At 46.6% G+C, this 13,585-nt stretch overlaps 1 protein-coding gene across 2 annotated transcripts in view; it reads right to left on the bottom strand.

Moving 5' to 3' along the window:
• The window catches only part of PGGT1B (protein geranylgeranyltransferase type I subunit beta), a 75,308-nt gene that overhangs the window by 25,668 nt on the left and 36,055 nt on the right, over positions 1 to 13,585 (bottom strand). For both annotated transcript variants that reach the window (XM_060235579.1, XM_060235580.1), the window contains exons 6-8: positions 13,529 to 13,574; positions 6,542 to 6,726; positions 5,810 to 5,918 (exon numbers count right to left, since the gene is read on the bottom strand). In XM_060235579.1, coding sequence (XP_060091562.1) covers positions 5,810 to 5,918; positions 6,542 to 6,726; positions 13,529 to 13,574 — 340 coding nt within the window. The remainder of the gene's footprint in view (positions 1 to 5,809; positions 5,919 to 6,541; positions 6,727 to 13,528; positions 13,575 to 13,585) is intronic.

Raw genomic sequence — 13,585 nt, 5'->3', positions numbered from 1 at the left:
TGCAAAGGTGAAGGAGTGCGGGATGGTCACTTTTTCCACTTCTCCTTCGATTTCACCTTCGGCGCGGATGATTGGGTCCCCGAGTCATACCAACACTTTTTAGCCGGGGTGCCCACTGACCCTTCAGAAGGCCGTTTCGTGGAATGCCCACGCTCGACCGGCATCTCAGTCCTATCAGCGAAGCCTCAGCCGATGTGACTGTCGGGGCCGCGGCCTCACCCATCGGTACCGACGGGCCCAATGCCATCTTTTGAGGATGAAGTGCCGACTCGACCAAAGCTGCCGAAAGCCTCTCCGCTTGATTCTTACGAGTTTGCTTGGAGAAACTCAGACAGTGTGTGTAAGAATCGACGCGATGTCCCTCGCCTAGACAGAGGAAACAGAGGGAATGGCCGTCGGGGGGGGGGGGGCAATCTTCTTCCCACAGGAGCGACACCTCTTAAAAAAACCCCGACGTCTTTCCATAGACGCCCAGAAAAAAACCCCACCCAGGAAAGTCTCTGAGGGGGAAAAACACGGGGGGAAAACCGAGCCCCAAAGTGCAAGTCCAACCAACTTTTTTTTTTTTAAGCAACACTAACTAACAACTAACTAACTAACAACACTAAGAAAATAACAAACGGGCTATATACAACAGGAAAAAAGCAATCTAAGTTTACTTCACCAACCGGGAACACAAATGAAATCCTCTCAGCGCAGTGGTCAGAATGGAACTGGCAGGATCCTAGTGATGGTGCTGGCGAGCATGCGCATCGGGACGCCTGTGCATGCCCGTTGGTGCCGAACACAAAGAAATCCCGGGCTTTTTAGGTACCGATTCGGGGATCAGTGCAGGCGCTCTATCCCATGAGTGTGAAGCACAGAGACCACGAAGAAGATGTAGCATTGAACAGCCCTGCATTTGTGTGAGAGCCTCTACCGACACACAAAGATAGGTCACGTGAGGACCATGTGCGACATGAGAACTGAGAGATAATCCTTGGCAGCGGATTCTGATCAGGGCATTACCTTGTGAAACTTCATGAATGGAGAGGGCATCTGTTACAACCCTCAGTGTCCCCATAGCACAATTGGAAGCACTGCAATACTTTTACAAAAGTTCTAAATGAAACATCATGGAAATTCAAAAATAAAATAAAGGGTTGTACCCCTGATTTGTAGCATCATCAGAAATCCAATAAGGGAGAGAGAATGTTTGTCGCAATTGGTGGCCCAAACATAATCAACATAAAAAGAAGCAGGGTCAAAACCCTGTTACGGTTTCCATAGAGATTCTTTGCCACTTAAGAGGTGCAAAATCTGGTAGTGTAGGAGAGGTGTTTGCCACACAGAACAATGGGAAGCTGTTGCTACAATGCAGGAAAAGTGTTAATAAAAGTATCAAGTCACCAGTAAGAGTGCGAATAATGAAGACAATGAAAACGCATATGATGTGGCCAAGGAAAGGATGGATTGGCGGTTAAAATTAACCTTGCGTATCTTACAGAGCAATCTGGGTAGCAATACTGCCAAAGATAAAACAGACTGGTTAGAATAGTAGTCCTCAATAACAGGAGCCCCTGTCAGGAAGGAAAAGCAAAGGACAAGGTGCAGGATGTCCCATCATGGGGCATGGTGAAATAGCTCGGATTCCGCCCCCATCAGAGTATCAGGGAGTTAACCTCCCTTAGGTGATGAAAACCTAATTACTGTTCAGTATCTACAAAAGACAAGAAGGAAAGTCTGTCCAGTGTTTTAGGAAAAACTTCATGTGTGAATCTTCATGAATGGAGAGGGCATCTGTTACAACCCTCAGTATAGTGGTATGGCAAACTAATTTTATTATTATTTAACTGATCTGATGAACTGCCTCATCCCAGCCAAAGCCAGGCTCTAGGCGATGTACAATAAAGATGCAGAACACCAGGAGCCTACAGCAGGATCCCCATACCATAGGGACAGAGACATCTGAGATGACACACTGACTTCCAAAGGCTCAGAGTCAGAAGAAGTGCTCTAAGAAAAATGCAGTGTTGAGACCACAAGAAAGATGCATGCCAGATCTGTCTCAGAAAGAAAAAACAAGTCTGGGCATCCCATGAAGGGTAAAAAATACACCAAAAATTAAAATTCTGCTATGGTGTCACATAAAATGTTATGCTTTTCTATTCCATCTTTGCTAGAGCCCTGCAAGGCAGGTCAACTTGACAGACTACAATGGTCCAAGATCAGCAGGTTTACAGACCAAATGGCATTTGACCAGTGTCTCCCCTATCCAGTCGAGCACTCTAACCACTATAGGCCACTGACTTTCGCTGTGAACTATGTCATTTAACAGCAACTCGTGCAGTGTTATCATTGCTAATGAAGCAGTGGGAGCTAAGAAGTACCCCAAAACATCGATGGTTCTGAAGTCTACCATGAAACCAAGAAGAGAGGTGAACTACTTAGGCCGGCATCCAAAATCATACTAGTTGATCACTTCTGACTTTACCATGGAGATGGCAACAGTAAGCTTCATCTGTACTTGAAACAACACCAAAGTTGACAAGCTCACTGCAGCAAGCTAGTGGGCTAAGGCTGCTGTAAAACTGTGTCAACCTTCAAAACTAGGCATTCACAATAGAGCAAGTGGTAAAATAAACCACAGGAAACTGGAAGCATAAGTAGCCTGTTGTCTCCTGACACAAGAAACAACAAGAACAGGAAACTCCACCCACTTCAGCCACCTTCCAAAATTACAGGGGCTGAAGAGATCCAAACAACCCCAATGAAAGGACACAGTACCCTTTTGACACATAATACTTATCACAAAGAACCATGGAGAATTACAAGGCTCTGTTAACCCACATCTCACTTTGAAACTGAGAGCAGCCAGGGTAAAGGTTACTTCAGTCAGGCAGTGTCTGACAGGCCACACCTCCAGGTTTCTTCCTCCCGAAGTGAGAGGAAGGGGGAGGGAATCCTTCATTCAGGCAGCTTTTGACAGGCCACACCTCCAAGCTTCTTCCCTCAAAACTAAGAGAAGAGAGGCGGGAGGGAATTCTTCAGTCAGGCAGCTTGTGCCAGGTCTCACCTCCAGGCTTCTGGTTGGAATCAAGAGGAAAAGTGGATTTTCCAGAAGCATGGTCTACTGCTGTCAGAAGAAGGGAGTTATGTCGATACTTAAAACTTTGATGTTGATACTTAAGATTTCAACACTGAAGGTATCAAAATTGTTGACCTTGGGGAGAGCCCTATGGAAAATGACTTAGAGATGCCAAAGGTCGACTCCATGTCAACAACAGCAAGCAACAACAAGAAGAAACACTGCAATGTTGTAGGGACTGTGAATATCCCAGCAATGACTGTCAGAGTGGACATCGCTGATGACTCCAAAGAGAAAGGAAGTGATGGCATCCAGCCAATCCTGAATGGATGATTTTGACATTGGGTTGATTTGCTAGGGAGGCTCCATCCAGCAAAACCTCCAGGTTCCTCCCCTCAGAGTAGATGAAGTGAAGGAGGGGAATATGCCTTTATTTAAGCTGCATGCAGCCAAAGCCTTTGAAAGAGTCAGTGAGGTCAAGGCTCTAACTCACCACACCTTGCCACGGAGGGGCACTTTGCCTGTATTCAGGCTGGTGTGAAGCCAAAGCCTTTGAAAAGTGCTCTTCTGAATTCTGCTCTATCCACACATGCCTTTAAGGGAAAATGGTAATAGGAAGAGCAGACAACTCTGTAAGAGGTTAAGGCACAGAGAAAAACAGGTTTCCTACCTGTAACTGATGATCTTCGAGTGGTCATCTGTGCAGTCACACTCATGGGAGAAGGCGCCGGCGCCGATCACGATCGGTAACTTCAAAGCTGCGGATTTCCGCGCCCCCGTCCCGGTGCGCACGCGCAGGCACTCCCCTTCCCTGCCCATGCCCACCAGGACAGGAGCGGACATCCCGCCAGTTCCTTCTGACCGCTGCAGGAGCCCTGTAGACGGACCCGCAGCAGTGGGGAAGGTGGGCGGGTAGTGTGACTGCACAGATGACCACTCGAAGATCATCAGTTACAGGTAGGAAACCTGTTTATCTTCTTCGTGGTCTCTGTGCATCACACTCCTGGGAGAATAGCAAGCTAGCAGCCTACCTGGAGGAGGGTTGCACGGTCCGTCAACAGGTCAGCGACTGCAAGACTGCACGGCCCACAGACGAACTATGCTTCCACCGGAGGTCCAGCGCATAATGCCTGATGAAGGTATGCGGAGAGGACCAAGTGGCCGCCTTGCAAATGTCCCGCAACGGCACCCCCTTCATAAACACCGCGGAGGTGGCCATTGCCCTTGTGGAATGGGCCTTGACCGGCCCTGGCAGAGGCCGCTTGCGTAACAGGTAGCAGAGTTTTATCGGTGGGACGAGTAGCGGCCTCGGATCCTGCGGGGACTTCGGGGAGGAGCGAGAAGCAGATTTGACATGCTTCTGTTTGTCCGCCCTCTTCTTCTTCTTCGGCTCCGAAGAATCCCCTTTGACCTCCTTGGGCCTCTTGGCTGGTGTGGAGGCATCCGATCTCGCAGCCGAGCCCGCTCTTTTCAGGGGGCGATCGGCGTCGGAGGGGTTGTCGACATCGACCGTCGACACCGAGGACTTTGGCGTGCTTTCAGACGACGACGCCATTTCGCGAGGAGCCAGCACTTGCTCCATCAAGGCTGCGGCGAGGCGAGCTGCTCGGTTTTTTCTCGTTTGCCTGGAGAATTTTGCGCAGTGTGGGCAAGAGTCCGGTTTATGCGCTTCTCCAAGGCAGAGTAGGCACAGGGTGTGGCCGTCCGGAGGGGCGATTTTGCTGCCACACTTCCTGCACCTTTTGAAAAATCCCCAGCGCTTTTCCATGCGCGGAAGGCGCGGGGGTGAGGGGGGGAAAGGCTACGGGGGAGGGAAGGGAAAGGGGGACTGGTAGATAGGAAAAATACCAAACGCCCTATTCCTCCCCACTCACGGACAGATGTATGTTAGCGGAGTAGTTTTAGTAGGAAATCCAACTAGCAAAGAAGAAATCCGCCGACCGAAGCGAAGATCGACTGATCCCAGCGGCGGTCAGAAGAGAACTGGCGGGATGTCCGCTCCTGTCCTGGTGGGCATGCGCAGGGAAGGGGAGTGCCTGCGCGTGCGCACCGGGACGGGGGCGCGGAAATCCGCAGCTTTGAAGTTACCGATCGTGATCGGCGCCGGCGCCTTCTCCCATGAGTGTGATGCACAGAGACCACGAAGAAGATTGGCTGTTTAACAGCACCATTTGAAAGCAACAGTCAGTTTAATTCTGAGGTAATTCAGAAACATCTCTTCTGTAATTATGGTTTGTTCTTTAATAGAAAGCTTATTGATGATAAAGAGGAAAATGAGAAAATTCTCCGCAGCTCCAAGTATGAGGCAAAGAAAAAACACAAAACAAGCAACGGAGCTACTCTCTCCACAGTGGCAACCAGAGAGCTGAAGGGATAGCACCCCTCCTCCTGGTCATGTGATCATTTTGGTGGGAAAGAGCCTGAGGGAGGAGGGGGTGCACCTAGTCTTCTAGAAAGCTTTAGGAAATTTTCCGTGGCTGGCCTGCAACTGCACAGTTCCCATGTGGGATTGAACAGAAGCCACAAAGATGAACTAGTGCTGCAGCCAGCATTATCTGCTAAACCAAAAGCACATATTCAGCAGTCAGTCATAAGAATTTGCATTGTGGAGAGTTCATTAATGTTTTACAGGAACCTTCTTCTTATACCTATCGAAAGCAGGACACTACTCTTTCATTTTTTAAGCATTTAGAAACTCCTTCCTGCTTAATTTCCTCCCCCCCACCCACACCAGCAAGTTACCTGGATGACTATCTGGCCATTTAGCAAATCCACCAACAAGGCGATCCTGGGTTGATAATATGTAATTTCTGTTTTTTTCATAGTTTGTATACTGGAATATTTTCAGAAGCTGAAAGAGAAGTCAATTTAAAAACACCACTATTACCAAAGAAGTATTATCAAGCTTTCTTGGAATTAGCAGTAAAGCAGAGCATTGCTTTAAGCGGAGTACCATGAAAACAATCCCAGATACACATGCATATTGTCTTAGATAAGAATTATAAGAGTTGTTGGTGATACTTTCAACACAATTGTTTAGAACTGTGGCAGTGATACTGCAGGCTGTCTTTGTAGCAGCCCATTTTGTAGAGATACACCCCACAAGAGATAATGACCACATCACTGTTGTCACTTTGAGGGACTTCAAGATTTTATTTCCCTCAACTTATGGGTAATAATTTGAAATTTTACAGATGTGCAAATTGCTTTAACTTTATATTTATTGCTCCCCTTGGGTTGTTCATTATGTAAATTGTTGTTAAACTGCTATGAAGGTGGGAAAAGCAGCCTAAAATTTTAAGAAAAATATTACTAGAATTATAAAATAATTATATTATGCATTATAAAGTATACATATGAATAAATTATATTATTTTGTATAAATATTGTTTATTATAAAGTATACATATACATGAAATAACTTAATCAATGAACTAGCAAATGGCAAATAAGCCAAAATTCGTACTATATTACCTTAAGAGTTGCTCCTACCCAAAACGAATAGCAGGTATCTACAGGCTTATTTGGCCGGCCATGATAGCCATTCTGCTGCCTCATGATGCACCATCTTCTTATCCTGTCAAGTTCTCTCTCTGAGAAGACTTCTTCCAGTTTACCCATCAGGCACAATGATGCAATACCACAAAAAGTAGATCCACCTTTAAGATGCAAAGGTTTTAGTTTATAAAGAGTTTACTGAAGAAACTCAATCTAAACAGTATATAAAACTCTACCATTTACATAACATACAAAATGTAGTATACCAAAGTTTCACCAATAAATTCACAGTGTAGCACTATTAACATCATTCAGTTGGGCAGAGGCCAACAAGAGCAAAAAACCCCCCAGATGGTTGAGCAAAAACAGGTTGCTTACCTGTAACTGATGATCTTTGAGAGGTCATCTGGGTTTTCCCACTGGGACAAACCCGACTTCGGAGAATTTAAAGCTAGCCTAGGCGTTTATTTTGGCACGCATTCCCCTCCGCTCTGAGGAGCAGGCATCCACTGCGCATGCCTGGAGCGAGGAGAAGGCACTCCACCCACTCAGTTTCTTCTAGCCGCTGTACAAAGAATAGTATAAAAGTAGAGTGCATTAAAAAACAGCAGCGGGGAAGGCTGGATGGGCGTGTGTGACTGCACAGATGACCACTCGAAGATCATCAGTTACAGGTAAGCAACCTGTTTAACTTCTTCGTGGTCTCTGTGCAGTCCCACACATGGGTGACAGGTAAGCTGCATTGCACGGAGGTGGGTGCTGGTTCTGAAAAGGAACTGCAGAGGTTATACATGCATATAAGTTAAGCAACTAGATATTCATATGGATACCAAAGTTATTTTCACTCACCAGAGGAGAGACTGTATACTTCAGTCAAAGACAGAGCAGAGTACAGCCTGTCCGAAGGACGAGTCTTGCCTTGCACGAACATCTAAGGCGTAGTGCGTGGCGAATGTCGATGTAGAAGACCAAACTGCAGCAGCACAGATGACTTCCATTGGTACACCTCTGGAGAAAGCAGAAGACGTAGAAAGAGCTCTCATTGAATGGGCTCGTAGATGTTCTGGGGTAGGTTGTTTAGCTAGTTTGTAACATAATGCAATAACAGCCACCAACCACTTAGAGAGTCTCTGAGTAGAGATTCTTTGCCCTTGTTTGTGAGTTCCGTAGGCTACGAAAAGTCTGGCGTCCTTACAAAAAGAGTGCATCCTGTCAATATAGTAGGCAAGGGCTCAACGTACATCAAGATTGTGTAAAGTTCATTGGCCCTTGTCAGTAGGATTCTGAAAGAAGGATGGCAAAGTAGTCGGTTTCCCTAAATGGAAGGGTGAAACAACCTTCGGGAGAAATGAAGAATCAGGACGTAGAACCACTCTGTCATGGTGGAAAACAGTGTGAGGGTCTGTCCAAAAAGCGCAGATATCACTGGCTCTTTTACCAGATGTAAGCGCCACTAATAACGCTGTTTTCCACGATAAAAGATGCAGTGGGGTAGATGCCATCGGTTCAAAGGGAGATTTCATTAGTTGGCTTAGAACCAAAGATAAACTCCAAGTGGGGTGCAATTGACAGACTAAAGGCCGGAGATGTAGAATGCCCTTGAGGAATGATTTTGTGGCAGGGTGAGAGAACACTGTGTGTCCATCAATAATGGAAAGCTGAAATGGCAGCTAAATGTACTTTCAACGATGAATAGTTGAGACCAGAATTGGAGAGAAAAAGGGTGAATGACAGGATTTGAGCTATAGAGGATGAAATAGGTTGGAAATTATGATGAGTAGCATACTCAGTGAACCACTTCCATTTTAAGGAGTAAGACCTTCTAGTAGATGGTTTTCTGGCATTCAGCAGAACTTGTCGGACTTCCACAGGGAACTCTAAAAACTGATCTTCCAAGCGGTCAGTCGGAGGAGTCCTGGGTCGTGATGTAGGACCTTGCCATTCTGTTGTGAAAGAAGGTCCCGAGCTTGAGGGAAGCAGTGAAATATGCTGTTGGAGAGGAGAAGTAGCGTGGTGAACCAAGGTTGGCGGGGCCACCATAGTGTGACTAGTATACAATTTGTTTGATCCATTTGGATCTTCTGGAGCGTCCTTGTTATTAGTGGAATGGGTGGAAAAAGATAGTGAAATAGCCCATTCCATTGGTGGAGAAAGGCATCTCCCGCAGAGTGAATCAAAGGGGGGCCTCGCATATGAAATTGGGTGCATTGGGCATTGTTCGGGGAGGCAAACACATCTATAAAAGGAGCTCCAAATTTTTTGAAGACTGGTTGGAGGTATGACCGTTGGAGTGTCCACTCGTGATCGTTGACCAGTTGGCAACTCAGGGTATCCGCTTGGATGTTTTGGATCCCCGGAAGGTGTACAGCTGTGAGGTGTATGTTGTGCGCAATGCTCCAATACCAAAGAGCTAGAGCCCTCTTGCACAGACGGGTGGATGCTGTCCCTCCTTGTCGGTTGATATAGAACACAGTCATCACATTGTCTGATGTGACTTGAATACGTAGACCGTGCAGGGATGGCAGGAAAGATTTGAGCGGTCTGTGGACTGCTAGGAGTTCCAAACAGTTGATGTGGAGAGATTTCTCGTAGGCTGTCCACTGTCCTTGCACTGTTAGAGTATCGAAGTGGGCTCCCCAACCCCACCTCGAAGCATCTGTGATGACAATGGCTGACGGAGGTTGTCTCAGAAATGACATCCCTGCGAGAAGATGATCTTGTACTGTCCACCACTCTATAGCTGGTAGAATGTGATGTGGAACTGTCAGTAAGGTTCGTTGGCATTGTCGATGTGGATGGAACGATCGAACGAACCATAATTGTAGGGATCTCATGCGAAGTCGTGCATGAGAAAGGACTGAGGTCGTGGCTGCCATTAAGCCCAGCATCTGTTGGAACGTAAGGGCTGTCTGGATTGGACGAGATATGATAGCATTGGCCAATGTCTGAATATTGTTGACTCTGTCTGCTGGCAGGTAGGCCTTGTGATCTATGGTCGATAGACGTGCTCCTATAAATTGGATGTCTTGTGTTGGAATAAGATTTGATTTTTGGTGGTTGACTTGGAGGCCTAGAGAGGATAGAAGTGTTAGAGTGACTGAAATGTCTTGTTTCAGTTGCTCCTTTGATTGGCTGACTATGAGCCAGTCGTCTATATACGGATATATGGCGATTTTCTGTTGACGAAGCAACGCCGCCACCACTGCCATGCATTTCGTGAAGACTCTTGGTGCGGTCAACAGGCCAAAGGGGAGAGCTCGGAACTGATAGTGGTCATTCCCGACAGCAAATCTCAGGAATCTTCTGTGGCGATGATTGATTGTAAGATGGAAATATGCGTCTTGGAGATCAATGAGTGCCATCCAAGCATTCTTGGGAATGAGAGAGAGGATAGACTGTAAAGTGATAATGCGGAATTTTTTGTATTGGATGTAGTGTTGAGTTCGCGAAGATCCAATATTGGACGTTGCCCTCCATCCTTCTTTGGAACCAGGAAGTATTGGGAGTAAAATCCCGTGTGATGGTATTGAGGTGGAACTGGCTCTATGGCTGCTTTCGCCAGCAAAGCAGCAATTTCTTCCTGGAGAGGTAGGGAGGGAGGGGTAAGTATAAAGCGATGGTGCTTTGGTGGTAAAGCAAACTCTATGGTGTAACCCCTGTGGATGATCGCCAGGACTCATGAATCTGTTGTTATTGATTTCCACATGGGGTAAAAGGGAAGTAGTCTTGGTACAGTTGGATGACAATGGCATATTAGTGGTGGTGGTGGTGTTAGCAAGTCAAAGAGACTGCTTCGTAGCCGTAGCTGTCTTCTTGGTAGACTGCGGTCGTTGGCGTTAGTGGAATGGTTGCTTGGCTGGTGGAGCCTTACGCTTCCAATAGTCTTTTTGCTTGGGAGAACAAGGGCGTTTATAAAACGGTGTCTTCCATGGTCTTTGTCTGCCAGTTTGAGGTTGTTGCTGGTTAACCCCCAATCTCTTGGCTCTCTTCCTGCTATCATCCACTGTGGTTAGGATGTCATCAGTGGTTGCATTAAACAGACCTTAGCCATCAAAGGGTAGATCTTCTATTTTAAACTTTATGTCCGGTTGCAGAGAAGATGAACGGAGCCAGGCATGTCTGCGTAAGGCAATGGAAGCAGCCATAGATCTTGAGGAGCAGCCCACAGCGTGTCGTACAATGTTGATTTGCTGCTTGCTTAGACGATTAAGTTCTTGCAGCAGTTTTGAGGCTTGTTTTTGAGAGGCTTCAGGTAAAGATGGCACTAAATTATTTAATTGAGAAGAGATACTGAAGGAGTATGCAGCGAAGTAGGCTAAGTTATTAATTTTTGCTGTGGCAGTTGAAAGGGAGTAGAGTTTCCTGCCTAATGTATCCAACTTCCTTTTCCGGTGGTACAGGATGGCGCATTTGCTTAGACTTCGAAGAAGAGTAGACAATTATCGAGTTTGGAGCTGGGTGATTAAACAGGAACTTTGATTCTGGTGCATGAATCTTGTATAGTGACTCCACGCACTTAGATGTTGGTGGAATGGAGGCTGGTTTGTCCCAGGCTTCCTTCAGAGCTTCCAAATGAACCGGTATGGGTTTTACGAACTTAGCATGGGTAAGGAGGATCCTGCAGGCAAGTCAGCATGAACTAGGTCATGGACCACGTCAGATATCTTTGGGAGGTCAGTTGTTAACTTAATATTGAGTGTGGTAGCCATGTTGGTGATTAGATCCAAATAAGCTTTTGCTCCCTCAGATAGAGACAGTTCCGCTGGCTTAACGATGTCAGATGCAGGAGATGCTGGAGAGGAGAACGAACGGGATGATTCAGAGGTTTCAGCTTCAGAATCTTCTGGAGTGTCAACTGGAGTCGTGTCTGGTATCGATGTGTCTCGGATCGGTGTTGTAGGCAGAGGCTTTGGTTTAGACGTTGAGATGGTTGTGAAGTGGAAGTCGAAGGAGCCGGTGACATATGTCTCGGTTCCTGCTGGTGAGAATGGTGCGTTTCTCTTTGTCTAGGTTGGTAAGATTGCACATCCCGATATCGTGGTTGGTAAGATTCAACACGGTACCGAGACTGATAGTGGTACCGATGGTATTCAGCAGAAGGCGATCTCGAAGGCCTGTAATGGTAACATCTGTATGGAGATGGAGATCTAGACTGACTGTAGTAATCATATTTATCTCTTCCGTGACTCGGGGACCTTTCTTGGTACCGTCGGTTCCTCTTCCTCGGCTCAGAGATCTCTCTTGGCACCGATGGGTACATGAGTCTCGCTGGTGAGGGGATTCCCGGTGTAGAGGGGATACCGTAGAATCCTTGAATGCTCTTGTTCGGCTCAGCGATCTCTCTCGGTACCGATGGGCACGAACGTCTTGCTGGTGAGGGGATTCCTGCTGTAAATCCGCAGAATCTTTGAATGCCCTGGGCACTGATACCTCTCGGAACGAATGCAGTCTGAGTATTTTCTTCTCAGTCTGGGTACGAGGTGACTGTTCTGTAGGCTCCAACGCCAAGAAGTCTTCGGGCATGGTATCGTGAATGGATGGTGACCGGGATCAAATGTGTATAACTTCATCCTCAATCACCTCCGTCGGTATCGACAATTCTGGTGCAACGATTAGAGTTGTAGGTTTTGGTGCCGTCGTCTTCAGTACCGAAGTTGTTGCAGCCATAATATCAGGAGCTCTGGGATCCGGCTCGGTCGGCTTCAATGTAGTTCTCAGTTCCTGATGTCTTTTAGATGATGAATCTATGTGCTTCCTCTTGGAGTCGTCCGATTTTTTTGTATGTTTTCCGGACTTAAGCTTCCTGGGAGCCAAGGCCACTGAAGCTGCCGGTTTCGCCACTTCCCCCTGAGGGGTCAGGGAAGGTGGAGATTTTTGGGACCCAGAGGAATGGGACATCGCAGGTCGCAGAGAGGATTCCAAAAAATGACTCTTCAGCCTTGTGGCGCGGTTTTTTCTTGCCTGCTTCCCAAACTGAGTACAGTAGATGCAAGTGTCCGTTCTGTGAGCTTCCCCCAAACAAAACAAACACTGAGTGGCCGTCCAATGATGGGATCTTTGTCCCACAATGAGTACATTTTTTAAAAGTGACTTTTGAATCCTTTCCTTCCATACGCCCGGGAGGGGTGGGGAGAGGGGGAGGAGAAAGGAGGCGAAGCGATAGAAAGCGGGTAAATATCTTTTCTTTTTTTTTACGATACCAGAAGTAGAAGAAGATGAAGATCGAAAATAGAGTACGGATCAGTCAGGGATGAGGTACGGATGAGGTAAATAGGCTAGGCAACGAAGGAGACGCAGCAAGGAAGGACTATCCCGGGCGGCGGTTAGAAAGAAACTGAGTGGGTGGAGCGCCTTCTCCTTGCTCCAGGCATGCGCAGTGGATGCCTGCTCCCCAGAGCGGAGGGGAATGCACGCCAAAATAAATGCCTAGACTAGCTTTAAATTCTCCGAGGTTCGGTTCGTCCCAGCAGGAAAACCCATGTGTGTGACTGCACAGAGACCACGAAGATCACAGTTTAATGTTCAAGCAGTAAATGATTCAAATATGTTACTGCTTTTTAGATAGTTGACATCCCCAAGCCTATTTGTCTGAATGTCAACAATCACATAAAATAGTTAACAAAAACACAAGCAAGTACAACCACTGTTTTCCTATTCATACAGCTCCATCTTGGAACTATGCTTCAGCCAAAGAAAACACAGGTATTTCAGTCTTCCTTTTCAGCTTCCACACTACCACTTCTAGAACTGCAGTTTTCATAACACTTTTACACCCAGTGTAGATACAAAGAGTTAGTGTAGTATGATAGGGGCGAGTGTCAAGACCGCTGATCCAAAAATTTAGCTGGCTTTTCAACATTAGAGCTTCTCATGACACACATTCTCTTTGCAACTGTATGCAAAAATTATTCTATTGAAGTGATGCTGTTGTAAAGAGGCTGATATTTACACTGACGTTCTTACCATGAGATTCAAGTCCAGCTCCTTGGGCAAGCCCATTATCATACGACTAAAAAGCAA

This window comes from Heteronotia binoei, chromosome 4 (genome assembly GCF_032191835.1).
Source record: "Heteronotia binoei isolate CCM8104 ecotype False Entrance Well chromosome 4, APGP_CSIRO_Hbin_v1, whole genome shotgun sequence".
Lineage (NCBI taxonomy): Eukaryota > Metazoa > Chordata > Lepidosauria > Squamata > Gekkonidae > Heteronotia > Heteronotia binoei.
The sequence above is the reverse complement of the archived record's forward strand: the minus strand, read 5'-3'. Positions and strand labels throughout refer to the sequence as shown.